This window comes from Elaeis guineensis, chromosome 4, assembly GCF_000442705.2.
Source record: "Elaeis guineensis isolate ETL-2024a chromosome 4, EG11, whole genome shotgun sequence".
Classification (NCBI taxonomy): Eukaryota; Viridiplantae; Streptophyta; class Magnoliopsida; order Arecales; family Arecaceae; genus Elaeis; species Elaeis guineensis.
The window spans coordinates 117,562,855-117,590,574 of record NC_025996.2 but is presented as its reverse complement, the minus strand read 5'-3'; the positions used below and the strand labels follow the sequence as shown (position 1 = coordinate 117,590,574).

Genomic DNA, 27,720 nt, shown 5'->3' with positions numbered 1-27,720 from the left:
ATAATCCATTTTTAATACTCATGCTTATATCTTTTTATTTTTATGTTATATTTTTTGTTCTGATTATATGTTTGCTTTTGTATTTTCATTCTATCTTTTATGATTATTTTGATATTCATTTTAATGAATTATAAAATAAATAATTAATTCATTATACTCTAATGTGCATTGCATGTGCCTGTGCCTGTTTTTTAGCCTCTACCAAGAAAATGAGCTTTTAAATCTACAAATATTCTTTTTAGATTCTATCTATTTTTTTCCTAGAAATATAGAATTCCACACTTTTTAGATTATCTATAAGATTTTGATTTAGAGAAGTAAAGAAATTACAATCATAAAACAAATAAATAAAATACTAAAATTGGGAACAAATATGTAAAGAAAGGGCATATAACAAAAACCTATGATAGAAAATGAAGAAAAACAAATACCAAATATAAAAACGAAGAAAAATAAAATAAATCATAACTGTTCTTCGCCATCATGTTGGTATTTCTGGTTTTTATACTTTGATAATTTTTATTATATTTTTTTATTCATTTGCACCAAGATTTTGATTTTGTTTTATTTATTTATTTATTCTGAAAAATGGCAGTGAGAAAATAACAAAGAAAATTATTTTTTAATAATCTCATAAAAATGTATAGTTTATTATACTTTCTTGTTTGATTGTAGCTAGTATTTTTTTCTTGTTTTCTATCACAATATTTTGTGCCCTTCTATTACATATTTGTTACCAATTTTCTTTATTTCTATTTTATTGAAAGACATGATTTTATTTTTAATTGTTTATTGGTATGCTTATAATTAAGTAAAATCTTTTTATATCTAAAATATCTATTTGAGTTCTATTTTCTTATTTGTATAAGCCAGGATTGTGTAAGTAATCTAGAATAGTGGAAGCATATTTTCAATATGGAAAAAAAAGACTTACAAACTCTACAACAAATATAACTAGATATCAAAACTCATATTTTACTATAATAGGAATTAGTGTTTAGATGTGCTATGCATGTGGTACAACTATATTTTTTGTGGTCTTACTTGGTAGATTTTGATATACATGATTTTTTATAGTTTTTTCTATACTAAATTTAGCGGTCACAATAGATAGTGCATGCTGGACTCTATCTTTTCTTTGCCCCCTGTTTTTTCTTAGGTGATGTTTAGTAGAAACATAAGATTCGAAATATGATATTAGAGTAGCTAAATACTATTTGTAGACTGGATGTTGGATCAAATCATCTTACACCTATATTTTGGACCCATGATTCTTTGTTCATCCTATCATTATCTTATGCATATTTCACCATTTTAGGTTATATTTCTGAATTTAATTTTTATTATTAGTTATATTAAAAATATTATAATAAAATAATAAATACTATAAATATAATATAATAAATTATATATTTTTGCATGTATAAAATAATGTTTGTAATATAATAAATATCATTAGTTTGTTAGATTACATTGTGATACATAATAATTTAATGTATCTTTGCATGCTACAATATTCACAATATTACTATATTGTAAAATATAAGAAAATAGTGTTTCTTGTTATAATAAAGTCAATATTAATATGTTAATACACATACGCACAATGTTATTATAAAAATTACAGTATATAGGTTCATTTTATTAAATTATGTTATAAAATTATATCAATACATAATATTTTATTAGTATAAAGATATTACTGTGATATATTTATACTTAGTGACGATATTAATATTCATGTCATGATAGTAATCCTTCAATATTAATATCATAAGATAGTATCATAATATTATTAACAATGCATGATGCATAATATATAATATTATTCTTCAATATTGATATTATTTTTAAAATATTAATATTATCATATAAATATGCTAAAATAGGTCACAATTTATTCCAAAACTTTTGGCAACTCAACAAAATACAACATAAACAATTCGCCGCATGCTTCTTATGCAGCTTTCCAAGTATCCTCCAAATGTCAACTTATAAAGAAGTATCGAACCATTCACATGTCTTTGTTTGACCTGCAGCAGAATATTGCAACTATTCCCATCCTCAGTAGCAATCTATGCCTACACCTAAGAGGATATATTTAATGCAAGATTCCATCTCTTGAGCTACCAATTCTTTGTTAAACAAAAGAGTTGCTCTTGACCATTACCACCAAATCCCATTTAACAAGAGCCATGGGCAATTAAAAAGTACTACTTTATGTGAGACAAGCGGCGGTTAAAGAAATCCCATGGCCGGGAAAAGAGTGAAATATATTTTTAACGAGTTAAAAATGCTTCATGGTTACCAAGACCTCTGCCATGGCAGCCGTCACACAGCTCGGCCTTTAAAACCGTTGGGTCGGTTATATTAATTGGAGCTCCACTCATTGGACGGCCATGATCAGCGCGGTATAACGGGCAGTGAGTGGACAAGTTAAGATCGGACGGTTAAGAAAATAGGGAGCCGTCCGTGATTTGGAAAAGAGGCCGGCTGCGGGTGGGAAGTCGGCGAAATTTGGGAACGGGAATCGCATGGGAACGAACGGGGCCAGTGAGAAAACGAGAGGGGAAACGGACCTCGGTAAAGGTTAAAACCCCTTCGCTTCGCTTTCCATTTCCGCGGCGTCCGTCGTGGCCGATACGTTCAAACGCCCGTAAAACCCTTGGGGGTGGTTCCAAACTCGAGACGGACTTCGTATTTGCGAGCATTTGGATCGAGATCAGGGACAGGAGTAGGGAAATCCGGTTGGGATTTGGTTCCAGTACTGAGTTCGAGCAGTAGATTTCGTAGATCTCGTGGCATTTCGGTCGATCTCCGACATGGATTTTTGGAGGTAATGCTGTTGGTCTGGCGCAGATTTTGGTAGTCTGGTGATGGCAAGGCGTCACGGATGGCAACTCCCAGCCCACACTTTTCAGGTAGAAGCGATTATACGTTTCTATTTGACTCCAAAATTCCTTTTTTTTTTTTTTGATTTCTTATTGCTGATGTATGTATTGTTGTTTAGTTCGTTTCGTTCTGTTTTGATGGTATGAATTTGCTGAACTTGTGCTGTTTATTTTTCTGAGTGGGATCTAACGGAAGCTGTCGGCAGTTCTTGCAATGTTGGTTGTGTTAACTTTATGGCATGCGATTTTGATGTATTTAAATTATAACATTCTAGGCAACATTATTTCATAATTTATATTGTTTGTTCTTAGCGTGCGTGTGTGTGTGGTTTGGGGGGGGGGGGTGGGGGTTAAAATACTTTATTTGTTGCAAATTGTTTAGAAGTTCTTTTTCCTGGTGGCTTCTTTTGTCAATCGCAAAGCCAATTGCTGTTTTTAATGATTGCCATGTCTTTGTAAATTTTTATTTTATTGATGTTGCATGAAGCTGCACTTCTGACAATCTAGATTGGTACATCGTTGAATATCTGAGTGAATTCATGTGCTTAAAGTTCTGCTAGAGCCAATTGATTAATAAAATAATGTATCTTTGCTTGTTTATATGATCTGTTTTTTCAACACTTCAGTTCCTTCGCAAGATTTGGTTTTCCTTTGTCACATTTCTATCAATCATCAAGAAAACAAAAAGATAATCTTCCTCTACGTTTCTTCTAATCAGTTGTTTTATCACATATTAGCTCATTAAACAAGTGTTCCGATTCGTGATGATTAGATGAAAATAAGGTAATGGTGTTATAATTTCAATCAATATATGGTTATAGTGTTTTTAAGAGTTTCCAGTTAGATTTGCAACTTAACCTGGCACAGAATTGGATCCCAGGTAACTAGAATGAATACATGAAAAAAGATGTAAACTGAGAAATAGGTTAGAGGGGAAGAAGAAATTTATGCTCAATCCTTGACAAATCAAAAAGGAAAGAAAAATAGTAAAAGTCATTAACATCCTAATTTTTTTTTCTTATCACATTAGATATGTTCATATGCAAAACATATAACCCCATATTAAATCTAATGCTAATGTTGTTATAACTTCTGTAGTCACATCTTGACTTCGGACTTTCTTTACTTCGATGACTTCTAATAGAATCAACTGAGACAAAAGTGCTGGTGGAGAGGAGATAGACTCGACCAATTTCCACAACAACTATCTCCACAGAAAATTTTGTGAGAGTGATCCCATGTCGTAGGTTGAATATAAAGTTTATACGTCTCTGCATCTAACATAAGAAGCATACTTTAGATTTATCCAAAATAATACTTAATCTTAAACCAATCCTATAAATAAAGAACTTAAAGAAATAACATTGCTTAATCTTATCTTTGAACTTAAGGGCCATGATAACATGGTCAGAGTAAGCTTGTCCAAAAGCTATGGTGTATTGAGGTGCACAAAATCACATATTTTTGATGAGGAAGGAAGCTTGGATCTCATGTCATGGCTTTGAAAAATTTTATAGGTGTAGTTAAATTAAAGAAACGAAAAAATACCAAAATTATGCTTCAAATTTAAGGACTAATAGAACTCCACGTTACTGACTCTATGCTGTGTTAGTCAAATGCTTCCACTGAGAGGTTGTTTAGTTGCTTGCACTTCCACTTGCCTGCAGTACAACTCTAACTGCAAGTAGAAAAGCTTGAATCCTATTTTCAGGTGTTTGTTTGCTTTCCTTGCAGTTACAGTCATGGGAAATTCTTTTTTGTTTGAGTGCATTGCATTGACAACTACAAGTGCAATCACTCTCCCAGGTTGTCTAACGTTACAATTGGTTCGGGAACCCTTCAATTTACCTGGTAACGTTACCCCTTAGAAATAATGAGTTGGTTGCTTATTTTTGTGTGACTGACCAACAATATATGTAATATATCATTTCTATGATACATCAAGGGCTTAAACTTGGTTTCGGTTTTGGTCCCCAAGTATAGTTTTGATTTTAACAGTTTTAGTGATTTGGCGGTTTCTTGTTGAGTTTCAGAGTTTTGATGAAAAAAGATAAAAAAAAGAAAAATTTTATAAAAAAAATCAAGGAAAGGTACTTTATATTATTTTATTGTGTTTTAAGTTATCTTGTGTCATATCTTATGTAATGTGTATTAAATGATTGACAATTTGACAAATTCAGATTTCCAAATAACAGACAGGCAAGTATGGTCTAACACCCGAATGATGTTCCATAGGTATAGGGTGATGAAAATTTTTAGAGCTAATATAGCATTTCTGTCTATATTGCCTTCCATTAGGAAAGCAAGAATAATGATCTGCACTCTTAAGAGGCATGTTCTGTACTCTTGGGCCTGTCATGGGTGGTCTGATGAACTGATCCAGGAGGAAACAAATTTCTAAGTCCATTACAAAAACATGGTACAAAGAAAAGTTTTCATTATTTTGAATATCTCGCGTGCAGATTTGCATATTTTGGTTATTCTCTGGAGCTTTTAATATAGGGTTTACCCTAAGGTATTAAAAGTTGTATGTGGGCATTAGTCTCCATTGCGAGCAGGCGGGCAGGTCGGTGTGGGTTTGTGGGCTTGCAGGTGTGCATGGGAGAGCGCATGCATGCATGCATGCCTATGTCTCCTTACATGTATAAACTTGCAGAAAAGTACATATATTTATACAATCACATATAGATAGGCATATATAAACACCCATATGTGCATATATGTACCCAGGCACATGTAATGATCTTGTAATGCTAAGCATACCGACAGTAAAAATAACACAAGTGCACTGTGAAAGCACATAATGGCACCTAGATGATTTTAACCAAATCTGCAGATAATTGTGTGAACATACACGCATTGTAGAACAAGCACGCACACACACACATGCGCGTGCGCATACACACACACATGAAACACATGCATCATAGGCACACATGAGCACACAAATGCAGTTATAACATCATGCAATGCAAACTCATAACACACCTTGCAACCATTCATAGTGCATGCACATGTAGAGTCATGTAGGCATGCTTTTTAGTGCATTGGCATCTCTGTGAGCATTTAAGGCATGAGCACACTTGCATCATAGGCACACGAGCATATACAGTTATAACATCACGCAACATGAACTCATAGCACACCTTGCAGCTATTCATAGCTTCATGCACACGTAGAATCATATAGGCATGCTTTCTAGTGCATTTGCATCTAAGTGAGGTGAATTTGGGGCATTATTTTTTTAAAATATTTTGGCCTTGAGTTATATGAGGCTCAAAGATTAGGAGCGGCAATCTTGACTGGGATCCTTTTATCTGACTAGCCATAAAATAGATCCAGCCACCTAATTGAACCTGCTGGGTTCATAGATCTGATCCCACCCCGCCAGCAGGTCAGGTTTGGCTTGAGTTAAGGCCCCTTTGACCCATAGGGCCCATCGGGTCATGAGGGCTATATGTGCAGTGATATATGTACACACACACACACATATATTGTCATTATATGTTGTGAGTGACACGAGCCATTCGGATTTTTCATCTGATAGCTCAAAATTTAAGAAAAAAAATGTGGAGAAAGATTGCAAATGTTGGTATTGTTAATGCATTTAGTTGTTAATTGCAAAACAGGTTCTGATTATTTGATACAACTTGCAAGTAGAAGATTCTAAGATAACTTGTAGTACAAACAATCTAAGAACTATAAATAATAAGCTGCCTATGCAATAGAAAGCCCAAAAGTAAATATACCTAAACCAATTAAATGGGTTAGCGGTTGGATGCCGATCAAGCAGGATGGCTATAGGTTTGGTTTGGGTCAGGCATTCTTTACTTGCTGTGGTTGGATTGAGACTGGTCAGGCCTACAAGCCCTTGATATATGGACCCAAGCCGAACCCAAACCCAAACCCGAGCTGACCCTGAACCTGACTTGACCCCTAGAAAAGATTGTGGCCATCTATGCATTGTGCCTCATGCATACTTTCAACATCACTCGGATTACCTTGACAAATAATGCACCTCTATGTGGATGGATAGTGATGGAGTGTCCCAGTTGTGATCAGTTTCTCCTAATGGCAATGACTTGTTTTATAAGTCTTCTCCATCACGACACTCAAATTCACTTGTTCTTGTGCATACTTCTTGATCCTATTCCCCAGCATTAACAGTTTGTTTTTTGATAATTTCATCTCCTTAGCTGCTCTTTTCCATGTTTAAATATTTTCTGTTTCTCATTTGATTTTTACAAGAAAGAGATGATGAGTAGTATTAATTTTGATAGTGTGATGTAATATGACTAGATGGATCAAACGTAAGTATAATGAAAATGAAAACATGTGTGCTCAGTTGAAAATTGGAAGGATGCATTGTGTGGATAGAATTGCTTTTTATTTTTCATTTTTATTTTCTCAAAAACTGCTTTTCATATAATTCATTTCATTGTGGCTTGTTGTTTGTCTGTGAACTTTATCTTTCTGGAGTGGCACTCCTTCACATATGAATGTTTTACTACTTTTATTCAGTGATGTTGTTTATTGGTTGACAGGTGGTTGCAATAACAGTATTCTTCTTGCTATCTATTGCATTCTATGCCTTTTTCGCACCATTTCTTGGAAAGGACTTATATGAGTATGTAGCTATTGCTGTTTATAGTTGTTTGGTGAGTATTTTTGTTTCTGATTAATGATACCTATATTCAAAATTGATAATCTCTTGTATCATCTGACATCCATATCATATTACTGTTGTTTCAGGCTCTATCTGTATTTATTCTCTATGTCAGATGTACGGCTATTGATCCTGCTGATCCTGGGATTCTAATCAATTTTGAAGGGGCATCAATTTATAAGACACAGAGTAAGATCAAGTTGTTTGTTGCTTGTTTTCTTTAGGAATTTATCACGTATAACTTTTAAATACATTTGGATTTTCTTGCGTGGGAAATAGGGGATGAAGGTTCTCTAGAACAGCCTAGCAAGATAGGCTTGAAAACTGAGGAAAAAACTGGGAAGCATAATTCAAGGACCTGCTCTAGCATTGGCTGTTTCTTTTGTGCTCTTTTGCTTAAAGAAGATTGCCGCAAAGATGAGGATATCACCGAGCAACAAGCTAGCAATGATGAGGCAGAGGCACTATTTTGCACGTTATGCAATGCAGAGGTGAAAAATTCATACTCATCTAGTTGTCATGTTGCCATTGGCCAGATAATCAAGTGCCTTTTTTTTCCTTTGGAATACTCGTCAGAGTTTTCATTTTCTTTGGCTGTTAAGATTTTTCTGTGTCGCTTGCATTCGGGCTAGAAAAACTCATTATGCTTATATCATCTCCTCCATGATATTTCTTATCTTCATTTTTGTTATGTCCTTTATTGCCTGTGAAGGCCTACTGATTTACTCTTATGGAGCTGGAGTAGAGATGCTACCAAAGGATGAGTTCACATTTCTTGTTTCAACCCTTATTTTCATGAGTTTTAGTAGATCTTGGAAGGGGAACTTTTCTGATGCAACAGTATTGGCATCTGGATTTTTTCTTTCAAAGTGACTTATGGTCAAATATTTAAATTTAGTTTAGTTTTACATTTCAGCTCAACAATGATGTCAAACATTTGGCATATTCATTAGATGACATTAATGTTGGCTCTTTGTTGGGTTTTGGGTTGCGCAGTAGAATTGAATTTCAATTTTCTTTTTTTTTTTGCATGCTAATATCTTATGAAAATATGTGCAGACCGAAACCCAATCCCAATGATCCCTTATAGATTAGCAATTAAATAATATAAAGCATAAAATAGGTTAGTCAATTATCTTGAATCAGAACGTTATCTGATTCGATTCGGACTCCATGAGGCACCTAAGTGTGTACCCTTCAATGGTGATCCACACGGGAGCTCGATCAGGGATCTTTCCAATTTGAATTTTGCTAAACCCTTCTGAAGAATATCAGTCCTTGGATTTTCTTCTTGGATCAAATCCAGTTGCCTCTCTTTTCTCAAAAGCCATGGCTTACAACTCTTCCTAATCTGGAGCTCAACCCTTGAAGACTAGCCTTCTTAAGAAGAGGCAGATTTGTCTTTTTCTTCCTCCCCACTCTAGCTGTCTAACTACTCAGACTCTCTCTAAATTTTTTACCCCACAAGTGGATTTTCTTTTTATCTAGGCTTGTTTGCCTTGGTTGGATTGCTTGGAAAATTAGATGGAGCACCTCCCTTATATAGAGGCCAAGGTGTTCTCAATGCACGAGCAGAAATAAATGAGAGAATGAATGGCACGTAACCCAAAGAATTAATACCATAAAAAAACATAATTAATTGAGGCGTTCAGCATCTCAAATTTCATATGAAAAATCTTTTTAAATGTTGGCTAATTAAGGCATTAAATCATTGGCGTCAGGGAAAAGAAGAGTTTTACCAAGAGGACTCTTTCTTCTCTTGCGCCAAATCAAAATAAACGCGTGACTCTCCCTTTTTCTCGTGGAACCCTTCCATGTTAGGAAGGTTTGGGCATATGGACTCTAGGGGGTGTGAGCCTCCTTTGACCTAGTCAAAGATTGAATTCCACCCAAACATCTTTCGATGCCAGATATCCTCTTTCTTGACACAACAACATCTTGGTGCAAGGAAAGGATGGCGTGCAACATTTTTTAACTTGGTCAATGGTTGGGTTATGTTAGGAAACTAGATGGTGTCCCATAATTTCTCTCCCCTTTACGTGAGATCATTATTTTTTGGGCATGAGAAAAATAGGCGCTCCATCTTAGTCTGACGCACAATTCTTTGGCACTTTGGGTTTGACCATTCCAATCAAACATGTATGTTATTATTGTAATATAAATTAGATCTAATTCATTTATGTCATGATGGTTGATTGGCCAATAGCATCTTTCTATAAAAACCAAAATTGTTTTGGCCATGGTCAATGTTAATAACATGTTCGACATGTCATGGCTGAAATTTTGGTTATTGAAATTTCTGATTTCAGAATTTACTGATTGCTGCACTATTCAATAGTTGAAACTTATGCATGAATTTTCTGATTAATTAAATTTCAATTTTTCAAAATTTTGTAGCTATAACTTGAATCATGATAGATAGATGTTAAGATCAAACCTAATTGGATTAGGGTTTGAGTCGACTCTGGTCAAACCTAATTGGATTAAGGTTTGATTCTTGAAATCCTTACTGGATTAGAGTTCGAATTAAGTCTGAATCAAGTCATGCGATTGGATTGGAACAAGAGTTGTGTTGAGTCCAATATACAGTCCAATGTCAATTGGCTCATGAATTGGACCATTAGGTCAAACATTAACATCATGACTTATGAATGATATTACAATTAGAATAGCATGTTTTATGTAGCATAATGGTAGATTCACACTGTATATATGTTAAGGGTGTGCTTGAGACCAGAAATCCTTCATCAAAATTATATTAAGTTATATGGCAAAGTGTTAAGAACACTACCCATGCTTTCTTTTATACTAAGTCAATAGAGTATATCGAGATCTGTAGCTAGCTTGTTGTACTATCTACAAGGTTTGCTATGGGGATTGATATGATATTGTCTTGGTGTATATAGATGTTTATGGCATATCTAAATGGTGTTGTCTTGTTGTGCTATCTATAAGGGAAGCATTGTTCAGATATGACTATATAGGAATGAAGGATGAAACTTAACTAAAATACTGTAGCTTGTTGTGCTACCCACAAGGCTATAAGTGTCTTACAAGCAAAAAAGATACTGAAAATTGTATGAGATGGAATTGGTAAGAATTGTCTACCTTTGAACTCATAGATACTTGTTGTGCTATCCGCAAGGTCTTTATGAAAAATTGGGATCTCAACCCTATTAAGAAACCTAAGAGTAAGGGTTTTTCATTTCTATGAGTAAGGGCTATGAAATTCGCTAAATTATTGGGAGGTGCAATTAGACAAAAGATGTAATTTAATTGTGCATGTCATCACAAGTAGTCTGCTTATATTATGTTCTTATTATTTGTAGATTTTACTATACTTATGGCATCTTCACTTTCATTGTATGGCATAGTTGATGTCAATAAACTGATCGGATCCAATTATGTGGACTGGTTGAGGGACTTAAGAATCATTCTCATCCAGGAGAAAGTTTTCTATGTTATGAGATACTTCTAGTCTTGATTCGATCAGAGACAATGCTACAGAGGAGAAAAGGGCCACTTATGAGAAGTGGCAGGCTGATAGTATGATTGTCAAATATATCATATTAGCCTCTATGAGTAATGAGTTGCATAGGCAACATGAGAGTGTGGATCCTCAATCCATACTTCTCAATCTGAAAGAGTTGTATGGAGAACAGAGTAGGACTTCTAGATACGAGATATCTAAGCAGTTATTCTGTACAAGGATGAGTGAGGGCTCTTCCGTACAAGTCTATATTTTGAAGATGATTGACTTAATCACTCGATTGGGTCAATTGGGCTTTGTGATGGATAGTGAGCTGAGTCAGGATCTAATCCTACAATCATGCTCCGACTCCTATTAGTTTGTTATCAACTACCATATAAACAAACTGAATCTGTCAGAGCTGTTCAACATGTTGAAGATAGCCGAAAATCATTTCAAGGGAGAAAAGGCTTCTGTTCTTCTTGTGGATAAGATCAACAAGAAGACGACAGGCAAGAAGGGTTCCAAGAAAAATATTGCAAATGAGTCTTCAAGAAGAAGATTAGAGCTGATAGCCAAGTAGAGTCTTACAAGGTCAGATTAGTGGCAAAAGGTTTCAGACAAAGACAAGGTGTTGACTATGATAAAATTTTTTCGTCTGTAGCCATGCTCAAATCTATTCGGATTTTGCTTGCTATAGTTGCATATTATGATTATAAGATCTGGCAGATGGATGTGAAGACTGCTTTCCTCAATGCATATTTTGAGGAAGAAGTCTACATGTCTCAGCCAGAGGGATTTGTCTCTAGTGGAAGGACATATCAAGTATGCAAGCTAAAGAAATCCATTTATGGATTAAAGCAGGCATCAAGAAATTGAAACATCTGTTTTGATGGGATAGTCAAATCGTTTGATTTTATCAAAAATATAGATGAACCATGTGTATACAAGAAGACAAGTGGGAGTGCCGTTGTCTTAATTTTGTTTATAGATGATATATTAATCATTGGGAATGACATCCCGATGCTGCAATCAATCAAAATCTGGCTATTATAGAAGTTTTTCGTGAAAGACTTGGATGAAGCAGCTTATATACTTGGTATAAGAATCTATAGAGATGGGTCTAAAGGATGCTAGGCTTGTCCCAATTTAGGTACATAAATCTCATGTTGAAGAGGTTCAACATGGATGGATGTAAAGAGGTTATTTATCCATGAATCATAACATACATCTCTCTAAGAAGATATTTCCTAAGACACCTAAAGAGAGAAATAAAATGAGTTCTATTCTTTATGCTTTGACTGTAGGATCGATAATGTATCCTATGCTATGTAGCAGGCTTGATGTTGCTTATGTCTTGGACATTGCAAGCAGATTTCAAGTAGATTCAGGAAAGAATCATTGGAAAGCAGTGAAGAGCATTCTCAAGTATTTGGGAAGGACTAGAGATGCTTTTCTCATTCAAGATTCTAAATCCTGTGGGATGGGCTTGTCTCGATTTTCTCGTGGAACGGAACGCGCTGCTATTTCGTCCCATCCCGACACTTGGGATAGAGGATGTCTCAAGACATTCCGATCGGACTACTGGGATGCTAGCGGGATGTCCTATCCCGATATATGGGATGGTACCCCATCTCAGTAGCCCATGGGACATCTCATTAGGATCTGAATCTTTGTTCTCATTTATGATGGTTCGGATTTGAAACTAGAATATTATACAAATTCTAACTTTCAATCTGATCCAGATAATAGTAAATTCATCTTGGGATATGTATTTATTTTAAATGGAGTAGTGAGTTGGAAAAGTTTCAAACAGTAGACTGTGGCTGATTCAGTTACTGAGGCAGAGAACATTGCTGCAAATGAGGCTCCAAATGAAGTCGTTTAAATGAAGAAGTTCATCTTTAAGTTGGACGTTGTTTTTGAGATTCAACACTCTGTGCCACTTTATTGTGATAATACCAGGATCGTTGCTCAAGCAGAGGAATCAAGATCTCATCAGAAATTCAAGTATATCCTGAGGTGATTCCATCTCGTTCGGAAAATTATTGAAAGATAAGATGTGATTATAGAGCGAGTAGACATAAAGAACAATATAGCGGATCCATTCACTAAAGTCTTATCACAGCAGCCGTTTGACTATCATCTTGATAGCATGAGCATCAAGTACGGGGTGATTGGCTTTAGTGCAAGTGGGAGATTAATAGAATAGTGCCTTGCAAGTCAATCATATAGTTGATGCAATAGGATTATTTTGTATTTTTATCTTCCTACTCATGTACATGACATTAATCAATTATTAATAAAATAGCTATTTTTGTTTCATCATGTGTTGCATCTTATTACTTGACTAAGATTGTGATGAACCCCATAGATTAGGACAATATTTTAGGACCATGATGAGATCATGTCAGTGAGATCTGAAACTATGATAGCTCCAATCTAAAATATTTTCAGTCATAGGATCATTGAGTTGGAGATTAATGATTTCAATAAGACTGGCACATCCTATGTATGCTTGATGGAGAGGATGATTAATCTTACAATTACTCGTGTGGTGACACCAATACAAGGATGTGAGTGCTCATTGGAGAATGAGTTCACTGAATTAACTTACAGAGAGAACATCTAATGGAGCCTTACAAGTATGTCAGCAGATGACTCTCTAGTGGAAGTGGTGAAGTGATCCTTAGATCTGAGATCACCATGGTACCTTGTGCATGTGGATCTATGTTTTGGTTCATACTGTAGCATGACTTTCTGAGACGTGTGGGATGTTTTGGGCATGGTAAAGTCTGTATGGAGGTTGTGAGTGATCGATAAGAAATCGATCATTTTTTGTAAGAGGAGAGTACATTCTATGTGATCTCATAAGATGATAACTCAAAAAATCTTTGGCCAAAATAGGATAAAAATTAGAAAAAATTTTTAATATTTCATCATCCGAGCCATTATCATTAGATCGAGATACATATAGATAGGTGTTTGGGTTTGATGTGATTCCATGCCCATGATTTATCCAGGATGTTGTATGGTCGAAGGTTTGAATTATATGATAACTTGCCATCAAAGGATATTTTGAAAATTTCACATCTTCTGAATGGTTATGACATGTTGCTAGACGTCAATCTTGATTTGTGGACGCACATGAATTAAAAAAAATTAATTCAGCAATCAATTAGGAGTTCTTATTGATTGATGTAATTGGGCTTGACGTAATTCGATTGGATTAGCTCAAGTCTACTGTTAGCTAGGTGTGGAACCTAATGTGTCACACATTTAAGGGATTAGATCTTAGACTAATCAATTTGGGTTTATTTGAAATTCTAATGGGTTTAATCAACATGCTAGCACATGGGTTAACCCAAGTTTCCAATTGAATTTGATCAAATCTCCTTGGAATGGTCAAACTTAAGTTGCCAAAGAGTTATGCGCTAGATTAAGATGGGGCGCATGTTTTTCTCATGTCAAAAAGATAATGATCTCACGTAAAGGGGAGAGAAATTATGGGGTGCCATTTGGTTTCTTAATATAGCCCAACCATTGACCAAGTCAAGAGATAATGCACGCCATCCTTTCCTTCCGTCAAGATGTTGCGCCAAAAAAAAGAATTTCTGGCGCCCAAAGATGTTTGGGTGGAATTCAATCTTTGACTAGATCAAAGAGGGCTCACGCCTCCTAGAGTCCATGCATCCAAACCTTCCTAATGTGGAAGAGTTCCACGAGAAAGAGGGAGAGTCACGCATGTATTCTAGTTAGGCACACAAGAAGGAAGAGTCCTTTTCTTGGTAATACTCTTCTTTTCCTTAACGTTCATGATTTAATGCCTTAATTAGCCAACGTTTAAAAGGATTTTTCATGTGGGATTTGAGAGGTTGAACGTCTCAATTAATCATGCTTTTTTATGGTATTAATTCCTTAGGTTACGTGCCATTCATTCTATCATTTATTTTTGCTCGTGCGTTGAGAACGCCTTGGCCCAAGATTTGCCGTACCGATACCGGATCCTGTTCTGGTAAAATTTTGTTTAATGTCGGGATGCGGTTCGGTACGATACGGTAATGTCGGTATGTTTCGGTATGGCATACGGGTACGAGACCGGTACGGTACGATACGGATGGTAAGGGGCGGTACCGTATTCCATGCCTTGGCCTCTATATAAGGGAGGTGCTCCATCTAGTTTTCCAAGCAATCCAACCAAGGCAAGTAAGCCTAGATAGGAAGAAAATCCACTTGTGGGGTGAGAAGTTTAGAGAGAGCCTAAATAGTTAGACAGCTAGAGTGGGGAGGAAGAAAAAGACAAATCTGCCTCTTCTTAAGAAGGCTGGTCTTCAAGGGTTGAGTTCTAGATTAGGAAGAGTTGTAAGCCATAGCTTTTGAGAAAAGAGAGGCAACTGGATTTGATCCAAAAAGGAAATCCAAGGGTTGATATTCTTCAGAAGGGTTCAGCAAAATTCAGATTGGAAGGTTCTTGATCGAGCTCCGGTGTGGATCACCGTTGAAGGATACACACTTGGGTGCCTTGTGGAGTCCGAATCGAATCAGATAATGTTTTGATTCAAGGTAATTGTCTAACCTATTTTGTGCTTTATATTGTTTGATTGCTAATGTAGAAGGGATCATTGGGATTGGGTTTCGCTCTGCACATGTTTTCATAAGATGTTAGCATGCAAAAAAAAAAAAAAAAAAAAATCAATTCTGCTGTGCAACCCGAAACCCAACAATTAATACAATAATTTAGCAACAATGTCATTCATGCTGGCTCTTGTCTAAGCTTACGTTGGCAATTGATGTTTTGTCCATTATATTTTGATTGCTATTGCAAGTGTGCGTTTGGATATTTTTGTTTTGTTTTTATTTATTTCTTAGGGATTGATCTGGGGTATGTGATCTTGCTGTAGCAAATGCCCAAACTATGCCATGACCTATTAAACTATGTGAAATCATCAGATGTCCAAAGTCTACTGAAGCTGGGCAAATCCATGTACCTTTAAATCTTTGTTCTCAATTGTTCTCTTCCCACCTATGAGATCACATCATAGAGCATAATTTATTTTGGCAATTGGTGGAAAAGAATCTTGGAGCTGGAAGGTGCAAAATAACAAAAAGTTTCGAGGAATGAGTCATATTGAGTTCAACTCTTCCCATACCCACTTCAACAAGAGAGGCCTTTAATTGTTGATGATCCTAGGAATATGAGAATCTGGCAACTAACTTCCAAGGAAGCCTGCCCCTTTGGCCTAAACATGATAATCCTTAGGTCACTTGATACAGAAACAACCTTTTTGAAGATGCTGGTTCTTGTAAGTTATTATGAAGGGACATTGATGCTGCAATCATTTGGTAGCTGCGGATACCACGAGATAGATAGATGAACCTTCTGTCATCTTTCTAATCACTCGGCATCCTTCAATGCTTTGATTTGCTCAATTTACATCTTGAAATTCATTTTGAGTACACTCATGAGAAAGATAGAGGTAAACTTGGAGATTGAGAAGTTTGTTTTACCTGTTAATTTTATTGTATTTTTGAATTGGTTTAGGAGTTCTATGTCGAGTATGATTTTTGAGTTTTTAAGAGATACTCCTTCAGTTATATATTGTGACATGTTGGAGGGCTATGGATCATTGATATTGCCAATACATTTGGATAAACATTATTTTGTTGTTTCTTTTATTTTCTTAGGACTTAGCTCTGCTTGGTTCATAGATAAAGTGGAATAAACGAAAAAGAAAAGCAAGCTTTTTCTAGTTTATTCCACTTTATCTTACCACACGCCCTTTGCCATTTCAAAATGAAGGAAATACTGGAGGGGAAAATAGAGATCTTGGAAAGCTTTTGACTTTGTCCTCTTAAGCTTGCTAAATATGTTCGTATTTACCTTAGTTTGTGCCTCCATTTTTATCTCAACTTATTTGTCATCCCCCCTATTCTGGATAAAACTATTCCTGTGCAAAACTGGGTCTTAATTATTTCTGGGTGTCTATTGTAATTTCTAGTGATTTAGTGAATGAAAAGCTGAGATTAAAAGATCTCAAAATTATTTTAGGGCTTGGTGAACTTTAGGATTGACTAGTAGTACCATTAAGTAATCAGGTGTAAGGGGTATCTCAGGGATTCAAAATTTCTTTGTTATAAGTAACGGTCTTTGGGTTCTTTGTAATTTAGTTTTGATGATTGAAAAATTAAGAAAAGGCTCCTCGTCCTCCATCTCTCCTCTGAATAGTGTAGGAGTCTCCAAATCACACAACTTTTGATGGCTACGCAATTTAGAGATAGTAGGTCACATCCAACGACTTGATCATAACTTCTAGGCCCCCATTGTTTGATTAGGATTGACCAAATATGATCGGATATCCGGTTGACACAATTCTAGTCCACTGTATGTATAAAGGGTCAGATATGTAGTTGATTGATCACTGCCATAACTCATAACTTTTTATGGAAAATATAATTTATAGTTTGTATAACTCATAACTTTAAATGGAAAATGTAATTTATAGTCTGTATAACGTGCCCATTACTTGAAATTTGGAGTCCCTTGCTTGACACCACAAAGAAAGTGCCATTCGTCAGCACTTTTTGTCAATGTCAGAAGGATGGTTCAAAGTAGAGTGTCCACTATGTATAGTCTTGTCATGTCCAAGAATCCAAGAGTGTCCACATTTCAAGCAACCTTAAAAATGGAGCATCTAGGTATTGGGGGATGCTAGGGGTACTCATGCATAAGGCAGAAAAGGCCTACACGCACTAAGGTAGCGCCTAGCTTCTTATTGATGACCATAATTGATACCTGCTAAAGTGCTTGGTGAATTAGCTAAAAGAATTGCAAATAGTGTAATTGTCTTTTGTATGAAGCACTAACTTCAAGCAAGGCTATATATTCCAAGCATCCACACGTTTCTTCTTCTTCTCCATCTTCTTGATTTTTCATAACTGATAGCTTGTTTTACTCAGCAATAAGTTTCGAAAAGTGCCCTTCTATGTGTATATGATAAATAAATTTTACTTTTTATTGGTCACTGGAGTGATTCTAAGAGATTCCATTAGATTAATATATAAGAGTATAAATTTAAAATGATTATTATCAAGAAATTATTTGAATATAATGGTTGTTATATGACAAGAATGACAGACAATCATTATTTGATGTTGGTGTTATTTGATAAAATAATAAAGTTTTCTTTTCAAGACAAGCATTTTCACCAACCGAATTTTTTTCTCTTTGGAGTCATCATATTGTTTATAACTTCCACAACAAGATAAATAATTATATTTGATAGTTTTCTAGCTCATCTAAATAACAAACTTTTTAAGTTCAAATATGAATTTATTTTAACTAAGAAAATGGCGAATTGTTATTGAGTAAATGGCACTATTATTTTCATGATCTCCTGCTATATGTAATGGAACTCCTCGGTATATCAATTGGATGTTCAGCATATTAAAAAGCAGATAGCGAGCACATAGTGGCAAGGGGGTTCAATAGCGGATGGTAGATTATAGTCACTACAGCATCCAATATGAACACAAAGCAGGTTATTAAAACATATCAATATTTTTTCTTACTAAGCATAAAAAATCAATACTTTACATTAACTTCATGCAGAAAAGGTCAAAGACAGACAAAGTGTTAAAATATTATCAACCTGGCATCATGATTCCAATTCATATAAAGCTCAAGAAGCTAACAAGTATCATTATTCACCAAATATAATGACATCACTTATAAGATAAAGATGTCCACAGATGCATAACATCAACTATAAAACAAAGATGACAGGTGAGCTAGGTGGTACATTCGTTGTATAGCACCAGTGAAGCAGCTTCAGCATTGGAGCTTTAGTGGCACAATACTGGGAGGGAAGCATCCGTTCTTTCCCAGTCTCCATTCGTTTAAGGCTCCCAAATAAGTGAACTGGCTTTTTATAATAAACATCTGCACAGGTAAAATTATTGCTTAAGTGCTGAATCTATCCGGTTAGAACCAGTCCAGCCTACTTGGGAACATAGCACCCGTTATAAGCTGTTATAGTGGCTCTTCACCTACTATATTGGATGCTATACACCCAGGCTCTATCAGGCTGCCATGGCACATAGCATGGCTGTTTTGGTTCAAAATTGCTGTAGTATCTGATATAGTGGCCACTATAGCTGATTTTTAAAATAATGTGGATGCCCAATCATCCCACTCACATATGGTCTCATGAAAAAAAAAAAAAAGCAATGTGTGTGAAGCATGGAGAAAGAAAAATGAGTAAGAGTACATATCTTGGAAATTCTGGTATTCCAAGTCTCAAACAGAACAGCATGCAGAAAGAAAAATATATATGAATCTCTAGAAAAATACTCTAGTTAAGAAAGGCATCTTGACTATTCTATTAAGATCATGGTCACTAATTTTTTTTCTCTCTTGAAAAGCTCGAACTCGTAAATCCCAATTGAATAAGATAATTTTGTTGGAAAATGAATAAAACTACATGTTTAAAAAATCAGGATGTGAGATGCTTGGCAACTAAAATCTCCCTTATACATCAAATACACTCATCATAACCTTCCATCATTCGTCTCATGTGCATTGCATGTGTCAAGATCTAGTTTAAAAAGCATCATGGTGTGCAAGTGGTCAAGGGACCGCATAGGGCATATATAGTATGCATGTTGTGCATATATAGAAACTACTTAAAAGTAAGTAAGATGCATTAAATAAAATAAAAAACAGAATAATATTATTTTGGATACATAATAATATTAATAACATTAACAACTGACAACTAAGTGCTTAGTATCTAATAACAATAGTTATGACATAATAGACATATTTACATTAGTAATGTCTTTACCCGGCCCACCTTAAACCATCATTAAATCTAATTATTAGCATGAACCTACCTCATACATAGGATCTCAGATAAGAGTGAGTTGCATATTGTGGCCCTACATTGCTAGGTGGGCTATAAATGTAGTGCATATGCTACAACATAGTGCTAAGAGGACCACCCCGTTGGCCCATATGTAATATTTACTACATAATAATTTCATATAAGCAATGTTGTTGCGGTTAAGGGACAGCATGCACTCTGTTTTAGATCACTAATTACACAAATCCTAATCATATACAATTGCATCAGTATTATTATTTTATTCTAAATAAACCTGTTCCTTGGTTGATCTAGGCTTTCAATGACTGTTATTATAGTTATAACATAAAATAATAGCTTAAAAGGGTCCATTAACTTGGGATATGAGAGATACAAGGCATTGGTGTAAGGAGTAAGTTTTTTATTATCGCTATAATCCATTATAATGGCCCCCTCTTAAACCATTAGACTGTTATCAAGTATAATGATCATTATATGCATAGATCTGCTTATACTAGGATTATTTTAAACAAAATAATAATGGTTGTAACAGTTGTTATTTACTGTTATAATGATGAATAATGATTAATAAAAGTAATGATATTACTAGCCCCAATTTTTCTTCACCTATTTAAAAAAATGTATTCATCTGGTGAAAAGAAGAATTTAGAATAGTTATTTTATCCACTTAAACAATGTAAATGCCTTGTATTTTACATTGTAACAGTCATTATATTAAAATAAAAGCTTGATAATAGTTATTTTTATTTTTATATAATCATATGTTACTAGAATGGTCTTTTCTGAAGCCATTATCTTGTGCTTCGATAAGGAATAAAAGTAAGTTGATGGGCTTGTTCATCATTTTACTTTTAAGGAAAAAAGAGCATAAAAATATTTTATTAAAAGCAAATGTTCCTCAAAGGGCATTGTCAAAGTGTTTCTACGGAGGAAAATAATCCGTTGGCCACAAAAAATCATAATACAAGAAAAATGAAGTAACACATGGATGCAAGGAGTAGGTATGTTTCCTTAATTTTTTTTCTTTATTGGATGAAAGCCACTGTGGAAATGCCTTACCTGTTGGAGTTCTCCCAGCTGGTTCTCCAAGCCCCAAGGAAGTATCACTTATGGCACTAAATAGGATGCTAGGTGATGCTACCTCATAGCATGTAGGAATTTCCAGCAACATGCATGAGTTTACTGAGCAATCCTCCCTGGTAGCATAGTTTGGTTTTATTTGAGGAATCTGCAATTGACTTTGTCCAATAGTTAATTGAGTGGCCCCTAATTATTGAATAAGAAAGCAATCAACCATGTGATCATTCGATCATGTCGAGGTCCTTCATTGGTCTTTCTTAATAACATTTGAAGATCTAATAGAAACAAGATGATAGAAGTCATGAAGATCTTGGGAATGACATCTACACGGTGGAAGCAAATGGAGACTTTTTATTTTTTATTTTTTACTTCAAATTTTTATTGAATTTTCAGGTTTTTTTGATTTGGTAATATTTTAATGCTGGCTCGGTTGTCCTATATTCCTCTTTCAATTAAGATTGAATTTTAGAGGTCCTACATGGCTATATGTTGGATTAGATAATTCCTAAAGTTATTTAATATTTAATTTGGCACAGTTTTAGATTTTCCTCTGTGAGATTGTGCAAATCTTAGTTTTATAATTTCAGACAGGTTTTGGATTGGAGAGAAAATGCTTAGTCATAATTATTTGGTTCAACTTAAGAAAGTTTAGAAGGTTGCTTGAATCTATAAATAGTCTGCAAAGGCCAGTTGAAAGGGCTGCTCATGCTGCATGTTTTAGGAAGAAGTAAGTAGTTTCATTGGCCATATTTGGCCTCTTATCACTCTCTCTGGTGCTCTCTCCCTCTTTGTTGACCCTCCTTTTTTTTCTTTAAATCCTTTTCCTTTTTTCATCTAATTTCGCTTTTAATATGTGAAAAAATATCTATTATTTATTATCCTTTTTTAGTCTTGCAGTCCAGTATTATTTATTTGCTCATATTTATAAAAGCCTTCACTTATAATTTCAGAGTGGGAAGAGTTCCATCTGTTGCCTGAATTAAACTTCATGACAAGACTAGGGCCTCTCAGAGCACCTAAAATGCATCAAATCTCTTTCCCTAGTATCCACACTCATTCTTTAAGTTGTAGAGCAGACCTAGAAACCTTCCTCTTTCCTTAAATTGACAAAATCATCCACAAACTTTTGTTCTGCTTATTGAGACTAGAGAACAGCCAACTTGGGGGGGGGGGGGTTAGTCATAATTATTTGGTTCAACTTAAGAAAGTTTAGAAGGTTGCTCGAATCTATAAATAGTCTGCAAAGGCCAGTTGAAAGGGCTGCTCATGCTGCATGTTTTAGGAAGAAGTAAGTAGTTTCATTGGCCATATTTGGCCTCTTATCACTCTCTCTGGTGCTCTCTCCCTCTTTGTTGACCCTCCTTTTTTTTCTTTAAATCCTTTTCCTTTTTTCATCTAATTTCGCTTTTAATATGTGAAAAAATATCTATTATTTATTATCTTTTTTTAGTCTTGCAGTCCAGTATTATTTATTTGCTCATATTTATAAAAGCCTTCACTTATAATTTCAGAGTGGGCAGAGTTCCATCTGTTGCCTGAATTAAACTTCATGACAAGACTAGGGCCTCTCAGAGCACCTAAAATGCATCAAATCTCTTTCCCTAGTATCCACGCTCATTCTTTAAGTTGTAGAGCAGACCTAGAAACCTTCCTCTTTCCTTAAATTGACAAAATCATCCACAAACTTTTGTTCTGCTTATTGAGACTAGAGAACAGCCAACTTGGGGGGGAGGGGGTGGGGCGGTGCAAAATCCTACGTCATAGCCCATTAAGTCAATCCCATGCATAGAAAAACATGGTTTGGATGACAGGAGAATAAATGTCAGGTAGTATCTTTGTGCCATCTACATGATATTTATATCAACTCCACACTCCGCATGCGCCCGATTATCTAAGCAAAGAGTGATCAAGTTTGCAGTTGACTTTACTTGTCAGAGAAAGATATGCACGTGTCAGGCTTTTATACTAATGCTGCTGCTGCTCCTACTAGGAACAGTAACAACAACAATAACCATAATTTTACTTCTGTGCTTCGTGAATTCATTTCAGTTAGCTTCATCTTATATCCTACAGAAATGTCAACTTGTTTTTTATTTTCTGGAAGATATTTTTTAATTGTTTGGATTGGGATATAATGTGCATAGTAATTGTTGACATTTATTGTTCACACACACATTTTCAGCTGGATGAGCTATTGAGGTCTGCTAATACTCAATCAATTTTGGTAAAGTTTGATATGTATGCCCAATTTTACATTTATGATGGTTCTTAGGTGCGTAAATTGAGCAAACATTGCAGAAGTTGTGATAAATGTGTAGATGGATTTGATCATCATTGCCGGGTATATTTCCAGAGTTCATCTTGCTTTCCTTTTTGTCTCTCTATTTACTAAATCAATTTTGATGCTTCAAGATTCTTGTCCTTTTGGTGTAGTGGTTGAACAATTGTGTTGGAAGGAAGAACTATATTACTTTTTGTTTCTCATGGCCACAAGCCTTGCATGGGTAGGTGGTGGAGTGTCCAATAATAGTTCTTATTTCTACATGTGAAATCTGCATTCTTGGGACTTGAGTTTTCCCATGATAGGTCGTCATTAATGATGGTAATTTCTTTTGCTGTTTTATATAAGCTTGCGGTTGAATGTGGGGTTGGTATTGCTGTCCTTGTCCGGTGCTTCACTGATAAAAGAGCGACTGAACTTCAGATAGCTGATAGGCTAGGAGAGAGTTTCTCCCGTGCTCCTTTTGCTACAATCGTGGTATGCATCTAGAATATTTGATCCTTTTTTCTACCAAATTGCACTCCGATGATTGTATGTGGATGCTTAAATGAACAATTCCATTTTATAAAGTTAGAACTAGGAATTTTTGGAGAATATGGTAATGACATCTTTTAACATAACTTTGTATTGTCCTTAAAACAATGATTTTTTAGTGGTATTTATATTGTATGCTGTGAACTTTTAAATGTTCCTTTCCATGTGACTAAAAAGAAAAGTTTATAAAAGCTCAGATCTCTCTAGGATCAGTTCCATGTGAAAAAGTTGCATCTTATGCAATTTTTCAAGTATGTTGGGATAATATAGGACACTGTTGCTTTCTGTACACGCTTAATAAAATTCTAGCAACATATTATAACAAAAGTTGCATCTTTTTTTTAAGTCTAAAAGATCATAATATATTTTGTTATTACTAGGATTAGTATTTCTTCATATAATTCCTCTTGAATACTGGTACCTCGAATAATTGCTTATTTTTGTGATTGCCTGTGTCACAAATGAAATCAATTATTCACTAAATGTGATTATGTGGAAGAATTTGATTTCATTCATGGATTTGGAAAAGTTTAGGTTCCATTATAGGATGAGACGTATGTTACATATTGAACTTTTGGCACGTTAAGTTGTTAATGTTTGTGACATGCAGGACATAAGGTTGTTACAGGCAGCTGCCTAACCCCCTAAGGCTTCCTGCCTAGGTGCATAGACAAGCAGACATCATACACTTCTCTCACTTTCTAGGGCTTTGTGCGAGGCGGCTGCCCAAGTGCCTAGGTTGGCACCTTGCATCACAGGGGCTGCCTTAGTTGTGGCTGGTGTCTTTTCCCTTGATTTGTTTGAGGCATTAAATTTAAACTAATTCTCTCTTGAAACAAAAAGTATTCACTTCAAGAGAAAGAAGTTGAGCCCATTTGTAACGTGTTCCTTAGATACTAATTGATGCTTGAAGGTGTCATGTATCTAAGAAGCTTTAATTTAAGTGCTTAAATTAAAGATTTCATTATTGCATATCCTATGTAGCTGATGGACCATATGGTTGATCAATATTGTGTTATTTGATGCACTTCTTGTAAAGTATATGGGACTCTATTTATTTCTTTCGGTAGGTTGTTCGACAAGCTTTCACAACACCCATACTTTGGAGCTTGCTTTATAGTTACTTTGGCAGCATAGCTTCTGTTCATGTTGCAATAGAAATTGGAACATTTATCCCTTGGGATGTTTGAGTAATATTGCAATGATAGGAAACAAGGTGATATCACAATGTGGTAGTGATATTAGTATTTTGACATACTATTTTTTTTTACTGAGTAGACTACAATACATGAAAGGAGAGAGCAAAATGTAGCATGTCGAAGAGATGCCTTTGATTCATTTCAGGGAACCAAGATACTTGGGATTGCTTACTTTTATTCTTGCCAGATGCTGCAGAGTTGTTTCTTCTTTTGATAAATGGAAAGGGCTGAGAGGGATTTTGGTTGTCGAATAACAATTGAAGGTTAGATGAATGTAGCAACTCCTTATGATGATGCCTGGTCAGAGTTAGGATTCTCACGTTGTTTGGTAATAACCGTTGTGTTCAAGTAAGGAACAATTTTCAGTGGTAAGACTTTTGTGGTAGAGATGGTTGTTATTCGGAAAAGTTAGAAATATCTGGGTGGAATAGGTAGACCAAATGCTGAACTAAGTGTCTTGTGGAGTTTTTGCTTGCTTATATTTGCTAAAGATTTCAAACCTGCTACTGTTTTAGAGAAGAAATATATGACTTGTGTTGGAGATGACTTTTAATTGAACCTACTGATGAGAGGTTTGATGATCTAAGATTTTTGGCGTATGGTGATGATCGTTATTCAAAATATGAGCTCCACAAGAATGGTAATGAGAGCAGTGTGTAAATGTTTATCATCCTTTCAAGGGAGGAATTAATATTGTAGAGAGCAGTGGGCTTCTTTGTGTAGCAGGAATTTTGATGAAGTGTCCTGTTGTTATTGTGGGAATCATCAAGGAAAATCTTGGTAAAATAGAACCATCATTTCACATTGTAATACTGAAGATCCAAGAGAAATGATTGAGAAGTCGGAAGTTAAGGGTATCAAAGATGTTGAACTCTGGAGTCACTTCAGATAATATTGAAGAATCTTTGCCAAATGCTTCAAGCTTAACTTGATCGCATGGTTGGAATATCAACTATACTCACTGTAGTCTCAGCATTAGTGTTTCTCATCACTAACATCAAGCAAAATGATAATGCCATACTACTCAATGATAAGAATCTTAGAATCCACTATAGGGAGTTACACATAATCATGCAAATCTTACACAGTTTTTTAGCTTGGATAATGGTTGGTGCGCAATCTACTGACAATTTCGTTGTTTTGTTTCAGGCCTTATGTACAGCTCTTTCGTTGCTAGCTTCTGTGCCTTTGGGGGAACTTTTCTTTTTCCACATGATATTGATCAGGAAGGTTGGTACTTGAATAACTTCTATTTCCCTCTGTTTCTTGTTAAGCTTTGTATTTATTTTACGGATCACTGCTATTTTTCTCTTATTGCTGTTATTCTTGTAATTTATTCTAAAGACAACATGATCCCTTAGGTATTTTAATCCTTGTATAGGGTATCACGACATATGAGTATGTAGTCGCAATGAGAACACAGAGTGAGCCTCCTGGGCCATCTGTACATGAGGATCAGCAAAGCCTACCATCTTCACCAATGAGTTCAGCTGCCACGGCAATAAGTGGAAGCTCTCTTGGCTTGCAGTACAGAGGTGCATGGTGTACGCCTCCACGAATCTTTGTGGATCAGCAGGTATTTCTTTCATAAATCATGAAATTAATCTTTTGATGTGCGACTCTTTTCTCTGTCCCCTACTGATTTTATCTCTCTAATGACAGGATGAGATAATCCCACATTTAGAACCGGGCCGAGTTCCATCGACTGTTGATCCTGATGCCATTGATTCATCAGAAATAGGAAAAAGACCAACTAAACGTCCAGTTCGGATAAGTGCTTGGAAGCTTGCAAAGTTGGATTCTAATGAGGCCATGCGAGCTGCAGCCAAAGCCAGAGCCTCGTCATCAGTTTTGAAGCCCATCAGTTCCCGCATCCAAAATGATGCTGATCGATGCTCAAGCGGGAATGTAAGCAGCAGAAGCAGCACTGTAAGTGCTGATGTTGGCTTTCATAGAGAAAACCGGTTGGGTACTGTGAAGTCTTCACCTCTGAAGACGTCTTACCCACCGAGCAGGGCAAGCAGGGAGGACCCTGAAATCTATCCTCAAACTCCAAGTAGCTTCAGCAGTCCTCACCACACCAACTCATTGTGTCTTACTCCATCATTGGAGCAGCAACCTTCCAACACAAAACACTTCAACCCGATATACCAGTCATCAGCAAATCGATCTCCTTTATCACTGAAATCCAATGATGGGAATGAAAATGTGGCTGGTAATATTTCAGAGCAAGGGCCTCCCAGGAAAAGCAGCACAAGTACCTTAGTGGGAAGTTCAATTTACTGGGATCCTGAAGCTGGTCGTTTTGTGTCCTCTCAGGGTACTCCAGGGTTGGCTTCTCAGGATGCTCGCACTGAGCTTCTGTGTACTGAGCAGTCTATATTCTTTGGTGGTCCTCTCATAAATGAAACCACATCAAGGAGCTTCAGAAACATTGGTGCTTCGAATCCGAGGCAGGGTTGGATTGACAGGTCAAGGGGGTCTCGCCAACTTCCTGTTTTTGTTCCCAGGGACTCTCAGAATGATCAGTCATCTAGATTGCCATGAAAGAGTTGTAGATAGAGTCGTATTTTTACATTGTTTGTGGGGATCCTCTTTGCTTTTTAACATGCTGAGAACCTAGGAGATTCTCTGGATGTTTTACACATTCTCATTTCATATATACTTTTCCTCTGCGCTGGGTTCAGTGAGCCTAGTTTTATAGATGGATTTTGGAGA

At 35.7% G+C, this 27,720-nt stretch overlaps 1 protein-coding gene across 1 annotated transcript; it reads left to right on the top strand.

The window, feature by feature from the left end:
* The first annotated feature begins 2,609 nt into the window (after positions 1 to 2,609).
* On the top strand, positions 2,610 to 27,720 carry LOC105042740 (protein S-acyltransferase 21). The gene is given in 11 exon segments (XM_010920039.4): positions 2,610 to 2,921; positions 7,436 to 7,549; positions 7,644 to 7,746; positions 7,837 to 8,048; positions 23,261 to 23,329; positions 23,422 to 23,461; positions 23,464 to 23,492; positions 23,618 to 23,746; positions 26,152 to 26,232; positions 26,384 to 26,578; positions 26,665 to 27,720. Coding segments are annotated over 11 exon segments (1,902 nt in total). The 5' UTR covers positions 2,610 to 2,876; the 3' UTR covers positions 27,550 to 27,720.